The 27,466-nt window shown below is 41.1% G+C and overlaps 2 protein-coding genes across 2 annotated transcripts in view; one reads left to right on the top strand and one right to left on the bottom strand.

Moving 5' to 3' along the window:
* Positions 1-1,549: 1,549 nt before the first annotated feature.
* cep57l1 (centrosomal protein 57, like 1) lies at positions 1,550-7,281 on the bottom strand. The gene is made up of 11 exons (XM_003449871.5): positions 7,037-7,281; positions 4,925-5,096; positions 4,639-4,818; positions 4,406-4,527; positions 4,132-4,245; positions 3,950-4,027; positions 3,676-3,765; positions 3,504-3,575; positions 3,165-3,424; positions 2,885-3,029; positions 1,550-2,087 (listed from the first exon to the last, which is right to left on the bottom strand). Exons 1-11 carry the CDS (start codon positions 7,055-7,057, stop codon positions 1,881-1,883), a joined length of 1,461 nt encoding a protein of 486 aa, XP_003449919.1. The 5' UTR covers positions 7,058-7,281; the 3' UTR covers positions 1,550-1,880.
* A 1,817-nt stretch (positions 7,282-9,098) lies between these two features.
* The window catches only part of sesn1 (sestrin 1), a 65,056-nt gene continuing 46,688 nt past the window's right edge, over positions 9,099-27,466 (top strand). The window contains exons 1-2 of the mRNA XM_005454619.4: positions 9,099-9,225; positions 10,479-10,798. Coding sequence (XP_005454676.1) covers positions 10,520-10,798 — 279 coding nt within the window. The 5' untranslated portion in view covers positions 9,099-9,225; positions 10,479-10,519. The remainder of the gene's footprint in view (positions 9,226-10,478; positions 10,799-27,466) is intronic.

Consider the following 27,466-nt stretch of genomic DNA (forward strand, 5'->3'; position numbering starts at 1 on the left):
ACTAACACTTGCTTAATGGCTGTGTTAACTATGTTTATCGTTTCTAACATTTACTGTTTGTGTTTTACAAGCAGCTACAAACTGCTTTTCAAAAAGCAGCAGGTACAAAGTGTACTGCATGTCATGTACCATAACCTGTGAATAAAAACCAATGTTTCACACCACCTCCCACCAGGGTGCACATAGTGTCTTGAGTCATAGGAAAGTTTTGCTTATGTGGTAAAAACCGAAGCTCTGAAGGCAATCAGTGAGCATGTGCACACTCAAGACTGACGGTCCGATGGTCTACGCTCTCGAAGAAGCTGTGTGTTTATTTTTGTCGAGCACACTGTTATTTTTCCAGTGGCCCCGGCAGAGAGGCTTTTCCACAACCAAAGAGATAATGGTTTTGGTCAGTTAAAAGCAAAATCAGCAGCCCTATACTTACTCTTTTCAGGGGCAAACACTGTGCTGCTCTATCAGGAACATCTCTGGGCCTTTTACTAGAATGTGGAAAATCCCCACACACGCTGGGAGATGCTACTTTTGGATTTTTCCTGTCTAAAATTTTAAGAAAATACTGCAGTTGGAGCAACTGCTATTCAGACACAAAGAAGGGTTGTGCAGTCACAAGGTATCAAAGTTGCAGGGTCAGGAGAGTGGGTGGAGCCGCTGCATAAGTGGACATGGGTTGGGTCTTGAGTTGCCCTAGCTAACCTGATTGTTGTGTCCAGTCATGCTGTGTAATCTAATATGGGAGGACAGAGAAACAATGCATTAGGTGTAGTCTCTCCTTCTCTCTTGCAAACATGAGCTCAGTGCATTGTTTAACCACGCAGTGAACTCTGCATCATGCCAAGAATACCAAGACCGAGCAATGTTAGTGACATAATGAAATAAATGCAGAAATAAACAACAGCAGGTATCAACTGGAAAATTTGCTTATTTCAAATCCATGTAACTGCATTACACATCAAAAGTTACTTTAGAGTAGATCAGAACTTCTATTCGTGTATTAAACTTGATGACAGAATAGCAAAAAATGTTGACTAAGGCCCGAAAACGAGGAGATAAGTTGAGGAATGTTATGAGGCAGCTTCACATGTGGTTATTTAACCCCATTATAAGTAGCTGACTCAAATAAACAGCACATGTGTGTGTGCAAAAGCCATGCAGCAAATTTGCCATGTCATCTGACCAGCAAGCACCGGAGAACAGAGCTGCTTCAGCTGTGCAAAGAAAAAAAGAACATTATGTGGCAACAAAAAATGGTTTCCTCCTACATGCATACAACTAAAAACCCACATCCGTTTCATCTGTGGTCAGTGCTCCATTTATTCAGCTGTTCGACCTGCTGCTGTTCGGTTCCTGCTGTCCTCGATTATACGCAGCGGGGAGACCGGTGCTGCCAGCAACATTACAAACTTAGAGTTCATTTATCCATCCAATAGCACGACTTGCCAAAGGTGAAAGCCTCCAGATTTAAATATAGAACAGGCTGTGCAGTGCCATCTAGTGGTTGTACTTAAACAGTGACAAACATAAATGTGGAAGAAAAATAAATCTGCAATGTGTAGAAACAATAGCCTTTATTAAAAATAAACACCTATGATTACATAAAAGTTATTTAATAACAGCTCATTAGCTCCTTAAGGCACATGACTCATAAGCATTACTTTTAAAATGGGTTAAGATCATGGTTCACAAACTACACCCTATGAAGCACAGTGTATGTGCAATACTTTCTTTAATGAGCACTGTGTAGAATGCCTTATTCCCTCTCTAATTTGTTACTAAAAGTGTCCAGAGGTCGTCTGAAGAGCAGAGAAAAAAAACACATAACCAGTTTTCATCCAGCTGTAACATCCAGGCCTGCACGCCGAAGGTCTCACTGAGAAAAATCACGTTTCCCAGGAGAGGTCGTCCTGTTTGAGGCTGTTTCTGAACTTCTGTGTCTCTCTGAGAAGCTGCAGGTTTTTTTGAGTAGTCCTATCTGTCCTTCCCTTCTTTTCAGTCTTAACGGGAGAAGGAGCAGGTGGCTTGATCCCACTCAGCTTTTTGGCTGTGTGCTCCTCAGGAGATGATCGGCACTGGGCCAGTTTTTGGATCTGTGGAGGGAGCAGAAAACAGCACACATTTGGATCTGTTCAGCACAATTATGCACTGCAATAAGCTGCTATTACAAGTCGATCCATCCTCTGTTGAAAACAACAGGATTGTTTTTGACCATTTGTTTATAAGTAGACTTTAATTTATTCAAGCATAAATTTCTCTTCTGTTTATTAAAATGTCAGAAATAACAGGACAAGTCTGTAAATTCTTCAGTGAGGTAATACCAGCTCCACTTAACTATATGCAGCTGAAAAACTGCTTCAAATACATTAAAATACTTTTCTAAAAATATAAAATTAATTTGTTAGAAAATATCAAAATAATCTCACCCATCACTATTTTTAAGTGGATCTGATCCATATTTTTTTTATTACTGGACTCTGCTTCTTCTTTTGGCTCTTACCCTCACAAGCAGGGACCACAGAGGATGGATCCGCATATTTGATTTGGCAAAGAGTATAACCCTGGATGCCCTTCCCAAATGCAACCTCCCAGAGATCTGTCTCCCCTCCTGGTTTTGAACCAGACATCTTTTGCATGTAATGTGCACATGTTAATGGAGGAACTGACTTTTACAGACATGGAATTCATTATTTGAAACTTTGCTTGATATAGGCATTCACCATTGACAGCTGGTGGGCTGTCAATGGTGAATGCTTACCGCTGTTTTAAAGCACTTTAAAAGATGATTAGATGATTATTTTCAATGCATCAGATCCAGTTTCTCATTGTGTTACTGAAAATTGTTACAAATCAATCCCCTTTAAGTTGTACCAACTTGTAGCTCACATACCATCCTCTGGTGTTTGCGGAGCTTGGTGATCTGAGATCCTTTATCCTCCATCCTGGTGACCAGCATCTCCAATTCTCTCTGGAGGTCCTGCCTCTGCTCTGGATTTTGAGCTCCATCGATCTGACGCACCAACTCCTGATGCTCACTGACAAAGGTGACAAATATAAAACAACTTTAATAAAAGGTACACTAACATACCCAAAAAACACTGAATAAAGAACTTAAATTCTTTTAAATACGCCTTCATTCCTAATGCATCTCATTGGTCGGCACTACTCACAAGCTCATCTGTCCCAGCTCGTCCTGCAGAGCCAGGAGCAGGTCGGCGAGTGAGCTGAGCGATGGGTCAACGGGCAGCCTGTTAGGCTTCTCTGATGAATCAGACGAAGATGAAGAAAAGTCCTTTTGGAGGTTTTTCTTCACTCCGCAGCCAGACCTGTGGAGCGCACTCACTCGCTGGCACAGCTGTGGCTGGTGGTGCTTCATCATGTGAAGGATACTTTGCACGTTGGCATGAACCGAATGGCTTGGGCTCGTCGACTAGAGACGGGAATGAAAAGAATCAAAGTAAGAACAAACAACAACAAAAAAGAAGTGCAGAAAATTATAAGTGACTTACTGTTCCTGCAACAAAGGGCATTTTCTTGTGCATCGGGCTCTTTGGTAGCAGTTCGGCAGGTTTAGAGGTTTTCTGAGGAGGAAGACAGCTCACATCACTGTTACATCCAAAGAAATCTCCGTCTCCTTAAATAAATGCCTAAAATAAATTTTTATATCGGTCAGAAAAGTACCCTGATGGTCTTTTTTGTTTTCTTCTTTGGCTTTGTCTCTTCAGAAGTTGGCAGAGATGGTCGAAGGCTGACATCAAACTCTCGTTGCAGCTGCAGTAGTAACAGCAAAGTTACAAATCCATGCTTCTTAAGAGTATTTAGTCAAATTTGCCAATCAGCAGCTTTATTATTGAATATGTGCTGAACGTTGTGGCGTGGGCAATTTAAAAAAAAGCTGTGTCTCTAGTTAGCATTTACTTGTTTCTTAACAAATGCAATCCAAAAACTGACTAACCTCCTCCGCCTTCTCCTGCACGAGTTTACGCTCGTGCTCTTCTTTCAGCAGTTTCTGCTCCAGGATGGAAAGCTTCATCTGAAATTTTTTTACAGCGACACACCCTGAAATAATGAACTTTTGACGATAAGCATTCTGACTAATGAATTAGAGATAAGCAGCATTGGGAAACCTTAGGTTACCTCTGCCAGAGTTTGGGTTCTGCTCAGTTTGAGACACTCTGACTCGAGTTTTTCCAGCTTCTCTCGCTGAATTTGGCTGTTTGAGCTGCTCTTTTGCTCGCTCTGCAGAGAAGCCTTGAGGGGAATAAAAGTGGCAGGGGGAATATGTGGTTGTTTATGTTACTTACATCCAGAAATGTGAGAAACAAATAGGTGATGATCATGCTTATAGCTGGGATCTACTTTCAAATGAAGAGTTTTAAATGACTTTTTGATTTGTAGTATTCTGAGCTACCTGATTTTCCATTAGAGCGCTCCTCTCCTTTTTGGCATTTTCAACCATTTTCCTCATGTAGTCCAGCTGCTTCTCGAGAACCTTACAGCGAGCTTCTGCAGACTGCAGTTTTGAGTCCAGTTCTGTCATCATAAAGCAGAGAACAAACTATTCAATCAGTTAAATGGAGTTGGCAGATCATAGTGACCCACAGTACCCTGTGTCCTTGTTGCTTTCTATTCTTTGTCGCTTACCTCTCCTGGCAGAGTTATCCGTCCCAGGCAGGCTGGCTGCTGTCTGACTGTACAATGTTGTAACTTGCGGATGCTTTTGAGCATCATGGGAGAACTGCTGGTAGCTCTTCTCTGCTTGCATCCTTTCCAGCTCCAGCCGCCTAATTTTCTCCTGAAGGGTCTTCAGTGCATCAACCACGGCTGATCAAGAGTAAACAACAATACAAAGACATACTAGGTAACTGTAACAGAAAACAGTCCCACCCCCTCCCCCCTATAATAGCTCATGGTAATGAATGCGTCATACCTTTGCTATCAATATTTGGTCTGCTCTGGGAAACTGAGCTGCTGGCCATGTGTGTGCCCATGCTGACAGACGAGTGTGCATGGGGCTTCGGCTCTCGTGAAGGTTGCACTATCCTGTCTGGTGGCTGGTAGTAGCTTCCAATGTAACTGTTCTTGGAAGGTGAGTCTAAAATCTATACACAACAAGAGGAGGTTGTTTTGGAAACAAATTAATATTTTCATTATCAATAAAATGCCAAGTTTGTAAAATTATAGACAAAAAATTAAAGTGTATATGAGTCAGATTTTGAACGATTTTGAACTTTGAGAATAAATTTGAAATGCGGAGACTAAAATCAGCTCCTGATTACCACACTGTGAAAAAAAGAGAAAAAATCTTCTTTTTACTAAAACTGATTTGGATGTGCAGTTTGCAGAAATATTGCAATTTTGCAGCTGTGTGCTAAAAGTAATAGTTTCATTTTAAATTACAACTTATTCCTAAAGTGCACTGCTCAAAAAAGGGAATACATGATCAACATAGTATAAACACAAAGTTAGTTACACTTCACACTTCAGGGAAATTAATCTGTTTGAGTAGGAAGGATAAACCATTGCTTTGTTACAAATGAAAGTGACAACAGGTGACTGGAGAGGCAACAAGACAAATCCCCCAAAAAGGGGCGGTCATAGACCCTCCTGGCTGATTCCCCCCCCCTAGTTTTGCATTTTGTTAAGGTGATTGTCACTATCAGATGGTGCCTATAGCCCATTCATGCTGCACAAGTACTTCAGCTCCTCCAGGATGGCACATCCACACATGCAGTCCCAACAAGATTTGCAGTCTCTCCTGCAGAGTCTCAAGAGTATGAAGAAGATGGGCTGTTGCAGGAGAAGGGCTGGACAGGGCTGTAAAAGGGCATTAATGCAGCTAACAGTGCCCTACAAAATGACCTAAAGTGGGCCACTCATGTGCATGTGTCTGAGCAAATTTGTCAGAAAGAGACTCTGTGAAGGTAGCATGTGAGTTTGATCTCCTTTAGTTGGATCTATGCTGTGCAACATGATTAAGAGTTGCCAGAGAACAACAGAACTGGCGGGTCCACCAGTGGCATCAGTTTGCTTCACATGTTCAGACGGAGCACATGTGACAAGTGAAAAAGAGTCTGGAGATGCTGTGGTAAATGTTAAAATGCCTGCAACATCATAGGTTAAGACTTCATTCTCAAAATGAGTATTATAGATTATTATAGAGACGAGTTGCTATCCCAAGTGAAGTTCAAGTATTCTGAGGTCTTGTTAAGACTGATTGATGCAGTGTCTGCATCACCGGTCCATTGTGGTAAAGTGAGAGCTGAACATAAAAACAAAGCTATTGATTTACCAGTCAATCTACATCCCCACGAGCTCTGGATAGTGACCAAAAGATCAGGAGGTACTCAGAATAGAGCTTCATCCACATCGAAATGAGACAGCTTAGGTGGTTCAGAATGCCTCCTGGGAGAGGTTTTCCAGGCATGTCCTACTGGAAGTTAAAAGGATGCCCTGGGGTAAGCCCAGGACACACTAGAGAGAATACATTTCTCAGCTGCCTTGGAATGTCTCGGTGCTCTCGGGCCTAGATGAGCTGGAGGGGGTGGCAGGGGAGACGGACATCTGGGCTCATCTGCTTAGGCTGCTGCCCCCACGACCCCGTTCTTCCTTCACCATGAACCGTCTCTGTGGTCTTTCGCTTTTCCTCATCCATATATTTGCCTAATGCCTAGTAAACAGTAAATACTGATCAAAAACTTTCTGTTTTCGGTGCAATTTCCGTGCACTTGCCACACAAAGTGAACAGTAACCGAATCAACAAGCGTTAATCGATTACTCAACTGTACCCCAGTACAGCCAGCTTTCTGCAACAAGGAGGCCGTTTGTAGTCCTAAATGCTCCACAACAGCAAACATTATCCAGTCCATAATAATCCGATGTATTTACAAACACCACCTATAGCAAGGACCAGTGGCTCCTTTAGGTAGATACCCGTAAAACAAACCAAAAAGATGGCTAAGTGGCAACTTGGCGAAAGTAAACAAGGCAGCGCTAACGTGTTAGCCACATCTGCTGCTAGCGGCTGATTAACGGACGTTACCTGATCGTGGTACGTCTCCATTTTGCCCCACAGCGAATGATGACTGCTTCCAAACTAATCATGCGTCTGTCTTTAACGAGCCCAGGCTACTTTTATAAGTTAAAATGACTTGTAAGACACCAGTTAACTGACTCCAGCTGTCCTGTCACCAGGAGACAGTCCGGACTTTTTAAATTTCCCTCCTCTTTGCCGCCCTCCACACTGTGGTTCCGCCTGCGCACTCTTAGTTCCTCCCTCCCCACCGCCGCAGATTGTTCCAGACTTTTCTCCTGGTGGTTAAGAAATATATTATATTTTCATATCTTTTGCTAGTTAAATACTATAAGGGTAAAAGGAAACTTAAGCTTGTCCTTATACTCATTCTTTACACCAACATTCTATTTTACTTCACTGTTATTTCAGTTATTATTTTTGGGTTTCAGTAGGGATGCACCCATAGACTGGCATAACTACTTTGAGCTGTATATGACAATTTTAGCATTTTTAAAAACAGACATATATGGTAATTTTCTTTGTGGAACAGTTTCCAGCATATTCAGCAAAATCAATAAAGACTGTGGCCTTTTGGTGATAAGTATGGCATTAGACAGGGTCAGCTTCTTTAGACTAAAATAAAATTATCCTTTAAATCTTATTTTTCTTGCTGTTCCCTTTAGGGGTTGCCACAGCAAATCATCTGCCTCCACCTCATCCTATCTCTAACATCCTCTGTCACATCAACCACCATACCATGAACGTTGACTGTGGTATTCCCAATGAAAATCTTGGCATCTTCAACTCTGCCATTCAAGAGGTCTCGCTACCAGCTTTTAAACCTTCCCTTTCACTATTGCTGCTATCTTTCTGTCACAAATCTCCCCAGACACTTGTTTCCACCCGCTTCACCCTGCCTGCCCTCTCTTCTTTACCTCTCTGCTGGGGTGGATTGATGGGATTTCTGGGTATGTGCCCACAAAGGGCCCATGTACAGTTAGGGGCCTATCCAAGATGCAGATGTTAGTTGTGAGAGAGGAAGGACACCAACAGGAATGTTATACTTACAAACAAACATAGTATAAAAGATGAACAAGCTCTAGGTGCTACATTTTTCCATTTAATATAAGGTACCCTAGAGTGTTTAATGATGTTGTATTGTGATAGTTGCTTTTCATTGTTTTGCTAAGGTACCATGCTCTCCATTTCAAACTATTCTGTGTACATGAATGCACATTCAATGATTCTGAACTTCTTTTTAGATGCAAGGTATTTAATCAGTTAACTGTGCAAGAGTGCACAACAGGCCGGTAAGATGTAGGTGGATTTTTCAGTTATCTAATGTGTGGCCTTTCACTCACTTTATCTAAGTCCCCAAGTCAGTATGGCTGGAATGCATGCTGCACTGCTAACCTTGTCACTAAAAAAATGGCACAAGTGATCACTGCATAGCCACACACAACCTCCAAAATACCAACACAATCAGTAGGTTGGAGTATGTACACGATAAAGTGATTTGTTTCTGTTTGTTGACTTTCCCCAGGTTGTGGTGAGTTAATACAATGTCGTTAGCACTGTAAATCAATCACACTGTCAACATTTGCACATGCAGATACTCTCCTGCAGCAATAAGCAGCAGGTGTTACAGCCCTCCTGCATTTCTATTTTTTTTCCTCATTTGCAACAAACACTTTTTTTTTTCTTTTTACCAGACTTGAAATGAGCTGCATGGCACTTCGTTCTTATGTTGAGTTTGATATTTTAATGGTATGGGCTCCATCAGTGTGCAAATTTTTATTAGTTAAAGTTAAGAAAATCAAATGGAAACGTACAACATACCCACCTCTTTATCTCTCTCTGCTTGTCTGTTATTTCTGATAAACAAGTGAAAGGGGGGCTGCTGCTGCTGAATAAGTGGATGATGGGAGATGTAGTTGCTAAGCGCTACAATCAAATAGAGATTCTAAGAGGATAAAGAATACAAGCCCCATAAACGCTTCCCCCACGAGCACAGGAAACCGCCCACCAACCAGTCATCTTCCAGAACCTCCCCGAATGAGTTCGATTTGGGCTGATTGGGTAATTTGCCCTGCCAATCAAACTTTTACCCTGAAGTTGTTACCTCCTCTTGTTTCTACACTGGAACCAGCGTTACTGGACAGTGCCGAAGCAAGGCGTCCTGTAGCAGGAGACAGACACCAAAGAATGTGGATAAGGTGAGTGTTTTAGAATGACACTGTTTGCTTTTCAGTCTCAGTGAAAGGTTTGTGTGTGGGAATTTTTTAAAAGAGTGGCGGTGCCGGACTTTAGTGCCGTCTTTGTTAACGGGCAGCTTGAAAGCCTTGGCACGAAGAAAAGAGAGAGAGGAACAAGCAGAGAGAGATTGAATGGATTTCACTGACAAGCCGCGTATTTTTCCTATGATATGCCAAGTTAATATCAAAGTTAAAAGCCGTTAAACCATAAACCAGTGTTAGTGTTTGCAAAATCAAATGCTGTGGCAGTGAATCTAATTGCTCTGTCTGTGTTCAAATCATGTTTTCTTGTTTTGAAAGTTGCTAACAAATATTTGCAGAATCATGTGGATTTAAATCACGGATACAGCTTTTGCTTTTTTAAATCTGTGTTTAAAAAATGTGGTTAAACCTCATTATATTAGATTTTCTGCAAATCTGAGCAGTATATGTACAGAGAAGGATTGGGCTATATGCTGAAATGCATGGTGTGATGATATGCTTTTCATGTGTAGTTGATTTATGCACCATTAAGTGTTTAATCTTAAACTGATGTTTAAAAACAACAGGAAGGAAGTGCAGTTATATTTACAGGTGTTAATGACCAGTGTTTTGTGCCAACTCAACTTTGCAGTTGCTAAATGTTCAATGATGAAGTGGTAAAGAGATTAATAATTTATAGTTAATATTTATATATAATTCTTTTTGTTTTCTTGTCAAAAAGGGAAACAGATATCAGCAAAAACATAATAAACAGTGGCGCCATCTCTTCTCCACAGTGTTGCATTACACACTGGTACAGTACTGACATAAAGTTTCACACCCTTTCTTAGGGCAGTATGTGGTATAAGAATGGAAGTAGATGGAGGATGTACTTCTATTGCTCTTCCCTGGTGCTGAGGGGGCCATTTTTGTTTTCCCTGGTAGAGCAGGGGACTCATGAACCGAGGGCCATAGTCCTTACTGCTTCAGTTTGATGCTGTGTGTCACTCACCCCCTCTCTCTCTCTCTCTTTCCCTACTTTCACCCCTGCAAAAAGCTAAAAGTCCATTAGCTGTAATATCCAAATTATGGCAAATGAATTCTTGAGATATAGGGTGATATATCTGTGTCCTTTATAAGCGGTTCATGTTATTAGTTGGAGTCAAATTTCTCTGATGCTACATCTAAAAGCATAATGCATTTGCATTAACAAACAGGTGATGCAAGCCATTTCCTGTCCTGTTTATTCGTAGCCTTTTGTGAGACAGCACAAACGGTAGCCCCGCATAAACTGATGGAGGTGCAGGACCAGGAGTCTGTGGGGAGATGGGACAGGCTGGGGACCCGGGATCCCAGCTCCAGGGCTGACGCGATAGAGAACATCTGCCAGGAGGTCATGCGGAAAGTGGAAACCATTGGGCCCATACCGCCGGTGGCCCCTCTGTCCCCGGCTTCAGGGAGTCCTCCAGGCAACGATCTGAATGACATCCTGGCCCATGTCCTCATGCTCTCCAGACGGTGTCCCTTTGAAGATGTCAGGGAGCGTTGCTCTCAGCTTCTGCGAAACATCCAGGTAAGAGAGTCGTGGTTTTATGATGGTGAGCTGTGTTGCATTACGCTGCACCCGACTGTGATATGTCCTCCAGAGCCAGTGTTTATTGTATTGCTCTGCTGCCATCTGCCATCTCCCTCTCTTCACCTCCTCATAAGCACTGCAAACACTGTGGTTTAGTAAAAAGCTCAGTGTGACTGCTGCATGGTTTGTCAAAGAGATTAGAGTCAGTCACACAATGATACATAAAAATATAGCTGTCCTAACCTTTCAACACGCTGCCAATCATTTTTACAGTGAGATTTAAACTAAACAGATAATCATTGGTTGATGAAGATTTGTCTTTAGCATTAAAGATAGACATAAGATTTAAGGTTTTTTAGGGCAGAATTTGAAAACAAATTTCTTTGGCTTGTGGTTTTATTGTAAGTTTTTAAATTAATGAACACACACACTGAGTTCTTCCAATAAAAATATTGACACTGCACATACTATATGTGGGCGTTCTGAGAGAGTTAAGATGTATTTACTGAAAATAAGTAATGCGCTCCATTATCAACAAAACACCAGTGTGACACAGCATTTTTGTTTTTGTTTTCACTTAGGCTTTTTTTTTTCTTTTTTAAATCCAAATCCGTTAAGTCATTAAGTCGTTAAGTTATTGTTGTGTAGCAGGTGGCAGTGAATCGAGAAAAAAACATTATATGGAAGCTGTCTGACTCGGACATGGACACATGGTACTCAGTGAATCCTGAAAACAAAAATCTGTGGGAGAAATGCTCAATAGCATAGATGGTGCATGGTGGGGGGAAAAAAGTCTTTCAAAGTCCTTAAAGTTAACAGGAGAAATGTAGATAAAATTTAATAAGATTTATTAGACACACAGTTGGGAAATGTACATTATACGGTAGCAAAAAGAATAGAGTGGGAATAAAATAAAACGATGCAGCCATTAAAAAACCAAAAAAACAAAAACTGCAGTGGAAGAAAAAAAAGAACACTGTCAAGGTAGAAAGAAATTAAATCTAAATAGAAGTAAACAGATATTTTCAGATGCCTAATAAGAACAAAATGGTATAACGAGTATGACTGAAAACTATTGCACATTCAAATACATCAAATACAAAGAAAATAAATTACTGACTGAGCATTAGAATGGGGAATAAAAGTGATTTAAGTGACTTTGATCAAGGCCCAGGCTGGCCTGAGTATTTCAGGAACTTATGATGGGCTGGGATATTTTATTTATTTGTTTTTTTTCCCACACAATAATCCCTGAGGTTTAAAGACAATGGTCTGAAAAAGAGAGAATATCCAGTGTGTGGCAGTTTTCTCAGAGCTCAGAGGAGAATTGCCAGACTGCTTTTAGCTGATTGGAAGGGAACAGTAACTGAAGTAATCACTCGTTATAACCAAGGTGTGGAGCAGCAGAAGAGCACACAAGTTGGCATTACTGTTTGCTAATAGCAGGAAACTGTGGTTACAATTATCACACAGGCTCATGAAAATTGGATGATAGAAGATTGGAAAAACGTTGCCTGGTTTGATGAGTGCCCATTCCTGCTGTAACATTTGGACAGCCGGGTCCGAATTTAGCATAAACAACATGATCCATCCTGTCTTGTATCAATGGTTCATGCTGGTGGTGGTGTGATAGAGTTGGGGATGTATTCTTGGGACACTTTTGGCCTCTTAGTCCCAACTGAATGTCCTTTAAACACCACAGCCTACCTGAATATTGTTTTTGACCATGTCCATCTCTTTGTGACCACAGTATACCCATCTTCTGATGGCTGGTTCCAGCAGGATAACACACCATGTCAAGTCATCTCAGACTGGTTTCTTGGACATGACAATGAGTTCGCTGTGCTCTAATGGCTTCCACAGTCCTAGGGGGATGTGCTAGAACAGGAGATTCGCATCATGGATGTGCAGCCAGCAAATTTGCAGCAACTGTGTGATGTGATCTTGTCAACATTGGGCAGAATCTGTGAGGAATGTTTCCAGCACCTTGTTGAATTTATGCAGATTTAATGTAGTTCTGAAGGCAAAAAGAAGTCCAGTCCAGTACTTTTTAGGTGTACTTAATAAAAAGGTTGGTGACTGTATCTGTAATACATGTATATTTATGATAAATATTGTGCTGGGTTTATTTTGTTTTGCCACTAGTAGCAATAGAGAGTGAAATATTACACTTATCCTGGGTTTACCCTTGTGTTTGCTGTGGCCTGTTCCACTTAATGAGTCCTGTAATAACAAACAAACACTGACCCCAGTAGCTTTGGATGGCCTGACATGTTGTTATTCTGAGGAAATAGGGTGTTTGGCCGTGGCTTTAGTTCCTGTTTGCGCGGAAGTGTTTTTTGAAGATGGAGGCGAGGGGCAGGCAGAGATGAGAACGGGAGAAAGCTGCTTTGCGGGTTTAGCTGTCTACCACGGTACACGCCGTCTGGTATTTCTGAATTATGCTAAGCTGCATTTGGGCACAGCTTGCCAAAGGTTGCATTTATGAGCCCACTGTTAGCTGATGTAGCTCTGGTCCCATGGTGGAAGATCCCTCCTGACACACACACACACCTTTCTCACATTGTCAGGGTTGGAGGGGCTAAAGGGAGGGGTGCTCTGGCTCAGACAGCCTTTAATTCCAGCAGATCCGCTGATTAAAGACAAAATCTTTGAAAGCACAGACAGTCTTCTCCTCGTGTCCTCTAGAGGAGCAAGGCATCCTGCTTAGTGAGAATAATATACCCTAAAACCCACATGGCTCGCATAGCTGTGGGTTGGAGCAATTTTCTGCTTGTTTGTTGCCATAATGTGCACATCCGTCCTGAGCATTTATCAACCGTGAAAGTAACTCCGGTGATATTATTCAAAGGATGAAATGTGCTCTTGTTTGTAGGTGTAGCATGAAAAATGATGATAAAAATAATTGCAATAATGCCCAAGAAGAAGAATTATAAAACTATTGTGTGTTGGCACTATTTTTTTTGCTCATACTTGTGCACATAGATAAGAAGTGTACTGGAGAAGTTATACTCTAGGAATGGACAAGGGCATTTTCTTCTGGTTTGATCCTGGTATCACACCTTCCACTAATTGTTTAGGAACCCAGCAAATAAAGAGATGTAGTTATCTCTTTCTTGTGGTCAAAAACCTTTTTTGGTCTCTAAAGTTGCCTCACTTTCTTTTTTTAATGCAGTCCCACTTGGTGTTTGTTCTTCCTGACTTGCAGGCTTAAACATTTGAGATATGATGTTGCTCTAGTATTCAGGGGTCACAGGTTCGTTGGCAAAAGTAGGGTGATATGCATACAGGGAGGGGTCGGATTCCCTTGCGAGGGTCTTCTGGATAATTGTGGATCAAAATCGCTTACCTAAACAATTCTGCAGCGTGGTCTTCTGTGGCCTTTGACATGGCTATCAACTGCTGAGCTTTATTGATCTAATTCTTATGGGAACCCAGAAGTTAAGATGGGTATGCTTCCAAACAAACACATGCTCAGAATTAAAGAGAAACAATAGTAAGTGTGTATTCGGAGTCTGTGAAAGGGGTGGGCAGACTCTGTTGGCCGACTCTCTCTCTTTCTCTGGTCATCACGTCTCCCTCACTGGATGAAAGGAACCCAGTCTTGGATGGCTGAACAGAGACAGAGAGGTTTTTTTTTCTTTTTCTTTCTGTGCTGTGCAATTACAGCATTGTGTTAGCCCTTTACCCCTACTTGAATTAAGAGCTAGTCTCAAAAGATCAACCTGCTCTTGTGATTTAGGCCTGTGCCTCTCAGATTTAGAGACACTACCCACAACCTGCACCGTGCGAGAATTAAAAGATGGAGTAAATCAGCGGATGAAGTGAAGAATGTACACTAAATACCAAGTGGCCTTAGTGTCTCTTTGAATCCAAGTCAGTCTGGTTCTTATGTGTTCAGCTGTCACTGCACATCAGAACTGAAATGTGTGGTTAATAGTGTAAGAGTCGTGCACCTTAGTTTGTTAGTATCACACCTTGTTCTACAACCAACTTTCTTTCTTTTATTTTCAATGCACAAATCGCTATAGTTGCAGTCTTTTAAACACCCTAGAAGATGTTTAATCTAAGAAACTTTCCTTTTATTCATCTGTTATGACAGAGTCATGTTTTTTGGGGGGGGCCTTTTTCATAAAAAAGAATTGCAGTCTGTTTTTCTGAGGAACACAGAGGCATTAGATGTGTAAAGCTCCTGAGTGTTTTCACATACTTATTTAAGCTAACTAAGCAGTCTCTCTAATAAACACATATGTGTGATTAATTAAGTGAAATGGCTTCCTGGAACTCGCCTCTTCCTAAACTAATGCAGAACATATGAAGTGTCTCTTGGAGATGACGGTAAATATTTAATTATCTCTTTAGGATTGATTTATTTATCTAAGCATAGCCCTCGAACTTGATATGAATAAGAAATCGTAATTGTCAAGTATATGCAGATCTAGTACCTACATCGTAAGGTCCCTAAGGGTTAAACTTTGAAGTTGCATGGTAGGTTGATCTCTGACTGATTTCTCTGAGACTGTGTTACATAATTTTATTTCTTTTTAATTGTGGGTTAGGCTTGTTTTCAGAAGACATGTTGTCTGTAAGCCTCTCTCAATGGTGGAATGCATTTGGTGAGGCTATATAAACAAACTTTACTTGCCAACCTTGACAGACAGGTGTGTGGACAGATGCAGTACGGCTTTTCGGAGAAGGCAGGGTCAGAGTCCACTTGTAAAATGTGGCAAAAGTTCTGAGAATTGTTTAATGCTTTTTTATTGCTGTCACAGTGACAGAAAGGTTTGTACTAATCTGTTTTATAAGTCTGTGCATGACTGTGCATATACTGTGCTGTTTTTTTGTGTTTGTTAATGTACTGTGTGTGCATGTGTTTGATTGCGAATGCCCGGAGTTCTGTCTGTCTGCTACCTCTGCTTGCTGTGTAAATAAAGTGAGGACCAATGACCAGAGGGCCTTGTATTCTGGTCAGATCTGGTGGATTATGGGCACTCTGTGGTTGAACCAGGGCAGACAAAGTGTATGGTGAGAGGGTGGGAGAAAGGAGCAGCCGTGGTAGCAGGCAGTGACCTTTGGCACAGTAACTGTACAGTGAAATGCGCCATGGATATGGAGGACGCAATAGAGAAATAAAGCTGTGGATTTACAGCTGTCTGCCAGCTGGGCAGAGCAGTGGGACAGAGTGGTGATAGGAGCTGGGTATGAGTGCTCTCTATGGGGTGTCTTACTGAGTTAGATGAAGCTTTATGGCACTAAAGGCCCTTTGTCTTCAAGTTTTGCGATGATGATAGTGATAGTAGCACAATGACATAGCTTCTGCCTTGATGCTCCTTTTGTAGTCCTAAATATAATCACTGACTGCTTTTAGTTACCTGCTTGCAAAGAAAAGCGTCTGGACTTCTTTAAGTTGCTTGTCCAGACGCTTTTCTTTGCAAACTCCTTTGACTACGATGACCTGGATGACTGAGAACCTTCACAGACACTTTAGTTACCTGCATGAATTGCTTATTGCTTGTACTGCGGCATTGCTTATTGGCCGAGTTGTTATTTTAAACACTGGCATCAGTGTTGGCCCAATATTTCTGTTGACGCACTCCTAATGTGAAATCTTGTACCACAAATGTCTGCAGAGTGGTTTGAGTATAATGTAATAATGAATGCTACCACTATATTGGCTTTAATTTATAAATAGTTGATGTGCAAACTGGGAAACCTAAAATGATGCTGTGCAGATAAAGTGATGAGGGATATTTACCAGAAGGGATTTTTAGACAGTTTGAAGATGCCTTCCCCTCCCTTTTCTCTTGCTTGCCAGGATATTAAAAGCCATTTTTAACAAACACACAAGCTCCCACTTTGATCCTGCAGCACAGACAGACCCCCACTTTCAGCCAGTACAGCATGCTGCCGGCAGCACACTCGGGAAGACTTAGAGGGAGAGGGGGGGCATGTGGGAAATGTGCAACTAGGTCACTGTCAATCCTGTTGTAGATGATAATTTTCCTGTTTTAGCATACATTAGTGGATGTGAGGAAATGCTTTCCTATAGAATAAGGGGGATTTTTTTTTTTCTTCTTTCATTTGTTCCAGATAGAGTTTAAACTTCTGCTAAAACATGCAAAGGCTGTATTGTCCTGTCAAAGAGGGAGGGGTGGGTTGGTGTTGTCTCCAGGCATTTGCACAGCATAAGCAGTCGTCATGGTACCAGTGGCATGAGGTGCAATGATGGGATGGGTTAGTTGGCACCGCTACTTGGGGGTGGGGGGTACTTGCTCGTCTACAATTATTTCTGGACGTGGTATTCAGGAGCTGAAGGGGAGAAAGCGAGGGAGAGGGAATGGAAGTAGAAAAGAGACTCTGCCACATTATGATTGCAGCGCACTGAAGGTCAAAAAGAGATGGCGAGGGGGGGGAAAAAAAGACAGCAATAAAGCAATGGGAGTTTTAATGTGTGGAGAAGAGAGGAGAAGGGGGTGAAACCAAACCAAAAGAGGAGGTGGGACAAATGCTGTCATTCTCTATATTCATTTGAAAACAGTGGAAAACTACTAGCACCCCACAACTGCAAACCACTTTGCTCTCGTGCCTTGCTCAAGATCTGAGTATTTCCTGACAGGGTCCAGATCCAGACCCTTATGTGGGTTATGTTTCCATGACCCCAAGTTAGCTTAAAGCCCCAAATAAATGATAATTTTCCTCTTTCGCTTGTCTGATCAGGACTGGGAGGAGCAGATGGTGGATGGTGATGGGGAACTTCTTGAAGGGGAGAAGTGCACTTAGAAATCATATGAATAAAACAGCTTAACAGCATACCAACTCTGTGTGTAAACTCATTATGTCCATGTTTTCATGCCTTGAGGTCTTGTTTCAACCTCAGGTAGAGCAGAATTTGTTGTGTCGCTCCCTTCAGATATAAGAATAGAGATCTGGTAGTCTTGTGAGACTACCAAAGACACTTGTGCCATAAGTATGAGTTCAGTCATCCTTACTGTTGGTATAATGTTGCCAGTAGAAAATTGAATTCATTCTAGGTGTGAAAGATGTAAATTGCAGTCATTTCACAGCTTAGCAACACCTATTTTAAACAGATTCATCCACAGGGGCAGACCCATTTTAGCAGCAGACTTATCATAGCATGAAAAGCGCAGATGTGACTGATCATATAAATCAGGGGTCCCCAATCTCAGTCCACAAGGGCCGGTGTCCCTGCAGGTTTTAGATCTCACCCTGGGTCAACACCCCTGAATCACATGATTAGCTCATTACCAGGCCTCTGGAGAACTTCAAGACATGTTGAGAAGGTAATTTATCCATTTAAATCAGCTGTGATGGATCAAGGACACATCTAAAACCTGCAGGGACACCGGCCCTCGTGGACTGAGATTGGGGACCCCTGATATAAATGATACAAATTCTTCCCAGGCCCTCGTGTCATGTATGTTGGTGCACTGAAATAGTTTACAGGGGTATTAAAAGGTTATCTTTAATGACATTATTGCGCCTTTCCTAACATGTCAACGTGGCCGCTGTGAGAAAGATATATTTAGTCTGTAATCTGACAGCTTTACCCTTTGGCAATCTCTTTTTCACTGATGGCATTTGACATGTCAAAACAGGTGTAAATGATAAAAGGAACAGCAGCTGAATTGTGCATAGCTGCTTCAGTTTCATTGGTCTTTTTTTGTTCAAGCGTCAATGTCACCTAATGGCTTACTGAACACTTAGATGAGAGAGGAAAACTGAGTTCTTTCCTGTCTACCTGTCTGTTATGTTGGTATACACCAGGGGTGTCCAACTCCGGTCCTTGAGAGCTACTTTCCTGCAGCTTTTAGATGCATCCCTACTCCAACACGGCTGAATCAGATGGTTGGATTACATTTTCAGCATGCCATCAAGTTTGGCAAAGGCCCGGTAACAGCCATTCATTTGATCCAGGTGTGTTGGAATAAGGATGCATCTAAAAGCTGCAGGACAGTAGCTCTTGAGAACTGGAGTTGGACACCCCTGGTATACACTGTTTTTTCTGGGCTGCTTGAGATGAAGGATGCCCAAGGGGAAAGGATCATGATGAAATCTTTGGTTATTGTTGTAAATGTCCTAAGGCAAAATTTTGACAGTATGGGGAATTTAGGAAGATTATCTTTCAGCGTTCCTCCTGGATCTGAGGTTTGCCAAGTGTGAAATGGTGGGAATGAAAATGAGCAACTCCAAATTTTAGACTATGAATCCAGTGAGAGTGCCCACTTTTGAATCTGGGTGGTGCAGTGCTAGCAGTGATGTGGACAATGTATCAGTCTACAGTGGTAAGCATGTCCAACTGGGAAGAAGCCCCAGGGGACATCCAGAAAATGCTGGAGAGATTGAATTGAGAATGAGACACCTGTAGGGACACCTGTAGCAGGTGGCCAAGGAAAGGAAGGTCTGGGCATGCCTAGAACGCTGCCCCTGTGACCTAATCCCAGATAAACACCAGATTGGAGACATGTGGAAATATGTAGGTAAAACATTGGTTTTACATACAAATATCATATTTTATAGTATAAAAGATGGAGGTAAGTATAAAAGAAAGACATAGATGTTACCCGTTGGTTTGTGAAGATGTTTTGAAGTATTTCTGTCTTTGCCATGTTGGTGTTTTTGTAAAGCAGATGTGAGAAGTGAGGGGTACTGACAGTGAAATCGCACACTAACGACTTGTCAATTACAAGTCATCAGCTCATGAGCAAATGAGCATACCCTGGATATAATTCTATCTGAACTTAAAAAAATAAAAACACAAAATTACAGAATGAGTAACTGACGCATAAACTCAGGAGGAAAGTATTTAAAGAGGCCAAGTCTGAGGACCATTTTCACATAGATTTCTAAGGGACCAGAAGTCTTTTCGTCACCACAGCTTTCACCCCTTGGTGGCTTTTAAAAAGAATGCTTTTTTTTTTTTAATGCATCGGCTTCTCTCTAAAGACCCCGAAGCTACTCCCTTCTTATATACTGTACAAAACAAAATGTTTGGAATTCCAGCAAAGAAGGACGTCGTGTTGCTGTGCGGCAGCAGAAACCTCTTTGTATACCATTTCCTCCAGATGTTATCGTGACCACAACAAGGAGGGTGCAGCCAGCATGAGGAATTGAAACAATGTCTCATACATTTCAGGAGGTGTTGTCATCTTACACTGTGCATACATCAAATATAATGTGTGCTGCACAGTGTGGCTATATGCAATAAACTTATAAGATTGCTGAAATCTTACAGTGTGATCCTTTACTCAACTGCATTTCTTTTTTAATTTAAAACAGCAAATAGTGAGGCATTATGAATGCCTGTGTGAAATTTTGCACTGTTATCCCCTAGTTATACAATAGTTGTACCTCCGGCATTAGGAGCAGCGAAGGGGCATGTGACTGTTTTTGGCAGGTTAGCTGTACAGTCTGGCTGGAACTACTTACAGATAAGAAAAATACCTCCATAAAGATGATTTACAGGTAACGTTTTACTAAAAAGATGCTACAGTTGGTCATAAATTACAAAGGACAGAGCTCAGCAGTTAAGCGCTGCATGTCACCCCATGTGCCTTGTTTAGTCATTTGCTAATCTCAGACACTTTCATCTATTAACTTGTGTGCCATCTGTTCAGGATTAATTTGACTGAATTAATAAATGAATGATGAAGGTTATTTCCCAGTGGATGAAGTATTTGGTTAAAAAAATCAATACGGGCCTTTTATCCCTCACACTCTTACTCTTCAGTGTTCGTCCTTTTCCTCAGACAGGACAGGCTGTGGAGTGGTTCTTCACGCACATACTGAGGGGTTGAAGTAGATGTAGTTCCTGTGTTTAGTCACAGGAGGGTGCTCTGTACAAGGTTTTTGACCTTTTGCTCTCATCTCATGTTGCTTGATGGGAATTTTCCATGTACTGGGTTGAATGCATGCGATGCTGCACATGATTTTAATTTTTTCCTTTCGCCCTGGTCACTGGGCCTTCATGTGAGTTTGTTTGTGTGTGACATTTTCTCTCTGTGTTTATGCTCGTCTATATGTGTTCTGTCTGCCTTTTGAATGTGAGTCTGTGTCTATGTGTTTACATGTCTAGAGAGCGTTATAGCAGGGAGCATGCAGGATTTTGAGTCATCTGCAGATCAGGTCACAAAGCATGAATAGCCCAGTGGCTGAGGTCCAGACCTCGGTCTGAGGTGGCCCCTATTAGGATACAAACCACACAGGCTAAGCGCCCGGCTTAGTCAGCTGGAATACAGAAAATATTAGGGACACTTGTTCCTGCTTACACCAGAAAACATTGCGCAACCACTAAAGTGGCACAAATTTCTTGTCATCTTTTCTGATGAAGTAACCTATCATGCAAAAAATCTCAACATTTACCAGCCATATCCTTTAAAATGTGAAGATTTGAACACTGTACTGAAGATATGTTGGTTCCAGTGTGTTATTTGTACAGTCCGAAGAAACTTCAGCTTAACAAACTTTAAAATGACTTCTCTAAAAAAGTTTTTGAGATTTTAGGCCATCTTAGGGTGTGTCAGAATAAATGGGGCCAAATGTAAAATGAGTGGCTATTTTTTTTTTTCTTCCCTTTTTTCTTCAAGAGCAGCTCAATCAGAACCGTGCCATTACCATCTTAGATGTATAGTACTACATTAAGGCTTGAAGGAAATGGGCAACACGTTAACATAGACATAAATAATGCACACAAAGGCTCGTTCACCCGTGTGCACGTCACCCAATCTTGCAAGTACCTCACTTTTTGAAATATGAAGTTAGCTGTGTCAGCACCTGATGGATCATTTCCCATTGGAGTCATTGTGTGGTGCTGCTCACCGAGCAGTGATGTTGCTTCAAGCTTTAACCACTGCCATATTGGCTCAGGATTGGCTGCGCTGTTGTTTTAGCGTCAGTGGTATTGTTTCAGGCCCAGTGTGTAGGGGTGGAGGGTATTGTGCTCTCTTCTCGAGGGTATTGACCCAGGCTGATGTATATGTCCTTGTTTAGGTTACTGGCCAGTTTGTCAGCATGGTGACAGTTTCACACTACGGGACCTCCACATTCCCACAGTCATTCACCTCTGACCTCAGCTCTTATGCTCCAAAGTTTGAATGTGTGTGGTAAAACAGCAGACTGAGAGTGAGTCTCCATCAGTGATTGACAAGTAGTGTTTGCAATAGCTGCTTGAGTGGGTTTGCTTCATAGTGTTTACTTAGGGTGGAAAACACACTTTGTATGTTTGGCCTAAATCTAATCATGTACCTTCATGTTGGAGTTTTTTGGCTTTTACCCCTCAGCTTTAAAAGGCTGACGGAGTATTGTCGTCACCGTGCGGTGGGTGTCGTGGAACATGATGACTCAAGAACAAGGTGGCGTAGGATTTTCAAATTAATACCTTAGGTGCATATCCTAAAAATCTTGGACGAGTTTAAATATTGGATAGGTCAGAGGTCAGATGTTTCAGAAATCTTAAGGAAGTCAACTAGGATTTTGATACTATAGGTGCATCTACTAGGATGATAAATGGTAGCACTAGTGATACATGTGTTCACATGTGTGGACACAGCAGTTTTGCCTCAGTACATCGAATAAAGCAGTCTCAATTTCAGCTTTAATTTGAGGGGTTAATCAAAAATTTTGCATGAGCACAGCCATTTTTGTACATATTCCCAAATTTTCAGACATTCAAAGTTAATTGGACAAAGTAACACAATTTTAAATATGAGAATTGTCTTAAATACTTGGCTAAAAGTCCTTTGTAATCAATGACTAGAGTCTAGAAACCATGAAGAGGTGCTTTGTTAAGGCTTTACTGCAGCCACTCTCAGTTACTGCTTGTCTTTGGATCTTTCTGCATCCACCTTTTTGTGTTCTGTATTGGGAAAGCATGCTGTGTCTGTCAAGATCAGGTGACTGACATGGCCGCTGAAGAATATCACATTTCTTTGGCATGAGAAACTCTTGGATTGCTTTTGCAGTTTCTTTATGGTTTTTAGCCATTTGCACTGTGAAGCACTGTCTGCGTTTGGCTGAACCTGAGCGGAAAGTTTAGCGCTGTACACTTCCCAATCCGTCCGGCTACTCCGATCAACAGTCAGATCATCATTCAACACCAGTGGCCCAATTCCTCTGCAGTCATACATACCCTACCATAACATTACCTGCACTATGTTTGACAGCTGATCTAGTATGATTCAGATTGTGAGTGGTTTCTTTTCACATCACTCTGGTAGACGTTTATTTTGGTTTCATGTGTCCAAAGAATTATTTTCTGAACTGTGCAGGCCATCTTAGATGTTTTCTAGGCTTCCTGTTGTTGAGTTTAACAAGCGGTTTGCACCTTGTTGGTAAACCCTCTATATTTCCATTCATGAAGGCGTCTCATGATTGTAGACCATGTTATGAAACCATGTTGTGGAGTTGTTTTTCTTAACAATGGAAATAAGTCTGTCATCAAGCACTTTAGTTGTCTTCTGTGGTTTTTCAGACCTTTTGGTGTTGCTGAGCTGCCCAGTGCATTCGTTCTTTTGAAGAATGCATCAGATTGTTGGTTTGGCCACTGCTAAAGTTTTTGCTGTCTCTCTCTGATAGGTTTATGTACTTATTTATTTGCTTTTTTCGGTCTAATGATGGCCACTTTCGCTTGCGCTGATACCTTTTTGGATCTATTATTTAAAACTACAGTGAAATGCTACAAAATACAAATTCAGCACTTTAATTGTGTGTATTTTCTAATTAATTGTCTTGCTCCATCATGCTTAAACTGTGAAGTACAATATATGGAAGTAATATGCACTACATTATCAAAACTCATGATGTTTTGTTATAGGACAGGTGCCGCTACAGGATAATGTCTGCTAATATTTGCTTTTTTGGTCATGCGGTGGTTGTCAAACTGCGGGTTGTGTACAAATGCCTTTAAAAAATATGGAAGAAAACTAGGACTATCTTTTGTTTAGTTCTTTTCATACTATATCACTATTGGAATGAACTCTCAGGGCATAACAACAAAGGGACACCTTCATTTTAAATGCTGGCTTTGGCAAAATAAAACTGACCCCTGGAGATGTGAGCTTGCTTTAGCAGTACAACAGTGCTCTAAAAGTCTGGTTAGTATACCACATGGACTTCAAAGAGTAGTCAGCAGGTCAACACAGCTAAATACTGTCTAGTGCTCCTCAAACTTTGGGGTGTGCACAACCAGGTAAAAACTAAGCTGAATACACATGATATACTATTGAGTTGACCTTTTTTATGTAAGTAAACCTCATTCTCTTCTTTATTTGTTATTATTGATTTAAAAATGGGGGATGGGGTACTTAAACTTTTTTCAGCATACTAGAAAACATTTGAGAAACACTTGCACTACTCTAATAAACCATAATATACTGTGTTATTCAACAATGAAGCCCAGAGAAACATGCAGTTAAAGTCTGCATTGAGCAAGCAGCAGATTTCTTCATCTAGAAGCAGGACCATCGTAAAAAACGGAGAGGAACAACAATATTTAACACCACGACCACACCAAACTGCCACAATACCTTCAAAAAATAATGGCAACATTACAACTGAGAGGCGATCTCTAGTTGCAACAGTAAAGGAGATTATTGCCTTTTTCAGTCAGTTTACCTACAGCATACCATGGCTAGACAGGTGTGAGAGGGTGGGGTAGACGGGGGTTTTAAAATGACTGCAGTGGTTAGCACTGTCGCCTCCATATCTAGAAGGTCTTGGGTTTAAATCTTAACAGTCTGCTGGAGCCTTCCTGTGTGGGTTTCTTTCAGATACCTTGATTTCCTCCCACAGTCAAAAGACGTGCGTGTTTGGCCGTTCTAAATTGGCCAAAGGTGTAAATGTGAGTGTGTTTTAGCCCTGTCGTGGACTGACAACATGTCTGGGCCTCAAGCACGCCTCACAACCTTCAGCTGGATGAGCAGTTAAGAATTTTTTTTTGCTTTTATCGAGACTCAAAGCTGTGAATGATTAGGGATGTGATCACTTTGAGGAGCACGTGGAAGCTGTGTCAGTGTTTGACTGTTTTGAATAAAATGACTGGTTTGCTAAACATGAGACTCCAGCTAGGTTCCTGTTAGGACTTTTGTGTTTTTGATTTTAATTAAATAACTTTCACTCACTGGTTTGGTTTAGGCATTGAAAGCTGCTCGGTTAGCTTTAGGAAAAAATTGTGGTTTGGGTTCAAATGTACCTTATTGCAACAGTAACCTTGCTCACTAACAACTTATAATAATGCCATAACACTTTTCTTGAGCACACAACAGCAAAAGGACACCTTGTACCTAAATGACTTGACAAAATGCCACTAATTAGTGGTCTGGAGATAAGAACTAGCTGTCCTGATGTAATAATGATAAAATAATATAATAAAAGCCTGGTTACCTCAGAGATGAGCCAACTGGCTAACATCCAGCTAAGTCTTATGTCCATGAAGCGCGGCGTAAAAGTTTATAATATGGATGCAGCAGATTCTTACATCTAACAGTTTGATATAAAGACAGAAAACATTATACACAACATCAAGACCAAAGAAAACTGCTATTATAGCAGCAAACAATAATAACATTGAATAAAAATATAAAGAAATAAAATACACAACTCATTTTGTCTGGAAAATGACCTACTAAAAGTACTATGCTTGTGGGTCTCAAACTGTGGGATGCAGGTGGGTAGTGAGTGGAACCAGCTGAGAATGTTTGCTGATGCTTTTCAGTGATCTTTTTATTTAAAAAAAATTTAAATAAGGGGATAGGTTAATTGGATAATCCAAATTGTCACTAGGTGTGAATGTGTGAGTGAACGTGAGCGTGAATGGTTGTCTGTCCCTGTGTGTTGGCCCTGCGACAGACTGGCGACCTGTCCAGGGTGTACCCCGCCTCTCGCCCTATGACAGCTGGGATAGGCTCCAGCGCCCCCCGCGACCCTGGAAAGGAAAAGCGGAAGCGGATGGACGAATGGATTAAATAAAAAACACTTGATCACACACTTCTGCAACTGTAAATAAGTGACAAAGCAAACTGATCAAACTTGTGGGCTTTCAGTTTCTCAAGTGTGCCATAAAAAGCTTGAGAACCTCAGCCTTAAAAGTGTTTATGGTTTCGAGTTGCAGAAAGCATCTAATTTTGAAAGTGTAATGAGGCGTTGTGTCAAAATGCCTGTGATGATATCGATCCACCACACTAGCCACCCACACGCACACATTCAGCAGATTAAATGATAGTGAGAAATTTTTGTCGCACAGTATTATTGATATATATGTTTTTTTTCATTTGCTTGTTTTCTTTTTGACAAAGATGGCTGATAATGATACTTTTTTGTTTAATGTGAAGGGTTTTAAGGGTCACTTATTTGTGCTGTGAGAATGCATTTACTCTGACTAATGTTTGCTGACCAAATAATTTATTTCTTTTGTGTTCAACAGCTTAAGGAACAAAGCTAAGCTACTTAAAATGATGAGCGTATTGCCTTTACAATGACAAACTGCGTAAGTGTACTTCTGCTTCCCACAAGGGGCCCAAAAGTGAAGATTTAATTGTTAACTTAATCTTCACCACTAAGTAAACAGACATTTTAGGTGCTTCATAATATAAAAATAGTCCACATCCTCCATTATATGTATTTTAACGCAATTAGAATTATTATGTATGTTTAAGGAGACTCCATTACTGGATTAAACAATGGCACCGTATTTATTCGAATGATTGCTCCGTGGTGTGTATACTAAACAGTTTCAAAAACCCTCTTCACTTCACACATCTGCAGTTCTGGACCTGCAGAGCGTTTGCAGTGGCGTCCTTCTCAGATAAGCTAGTCGAGAGCATACCCGACCAAGGCTTCATGCTGGCTAAGCCTTCTGGTTTCCTGTTGTCTCTCTACAAGTATGAATAAGATGAAAGAAATAAATCATCTCTTCTAGACTTTGCCAAATGAAGGTCACCGGCCCAGGCTAAGAGGACTATAAATCGTCCAATTGGCTGGTATATCATTTCATCTGTATTTGCAACATACATTTTTTTTCCATTAGATGCTGAACAAGGAAGTTGTAGTCATATGGTTGGTTCATATCCCCAAAATCTCCTTTAACCTAGAGATGTTCCTTTGACTAAAGATAACAACTTCATTCTGAGCAATGTTGGCCCCTCTGTTTATGCTCACTTCCCTTTTTTTCTTCTTCTTAATAGATTCGATGAATCATGTAAACAATATATATGTTTAGCAAATGCAGAACATTATTTGTAACCTCACTAGTGCATACCCATGTTTCAGTGTTATTTTGACCTATTTGTGCTGTTTTTTCAGCATGATTAGATTTATCAGTTAGCAAAGTAAAAAAAAAAAATATGGGTGGTAGATGTTGTTCATATACTGAAAATGGGTCATTTTTACCAGCTGCTAGGTGGCTAGCTGGGCACGTCTAAATCGACTTTTGTGGATGTAAATGAGAGATTATTGTTGTGACATAAAAATTGTATGATGGTTTTATAAGGCACCATAGTTGTTTGGAGGTCGCTAAGTAACTTGATGACATTTATGTTTGATAGAGATGCAAAACTTTTGCTTATCCTTAACATGTCAGCGAGTCTGTTAGTGTTCACCGGTGGTAAGTGACATAATTTTGTCATCAGATGGTGTGTGCTGGGAGTCTATGGG

The sequence above is a fragment of the Oreochromis niloticus genome, linkage group LG15 (assembly GCF_001858045.2).
Source record: "Oreochromis niloticus isolate F11D_XX linkage group LG15, O_niloticus_UMD_NMBU, whole genome shotgun sequence".
NCBI classification, from domain to species: Eukaryota; Metazoa; Chordata; class Actinopteri; order Cichliformes; family Cichlidae; genus Oreochromis; species Oreochromis niloticus.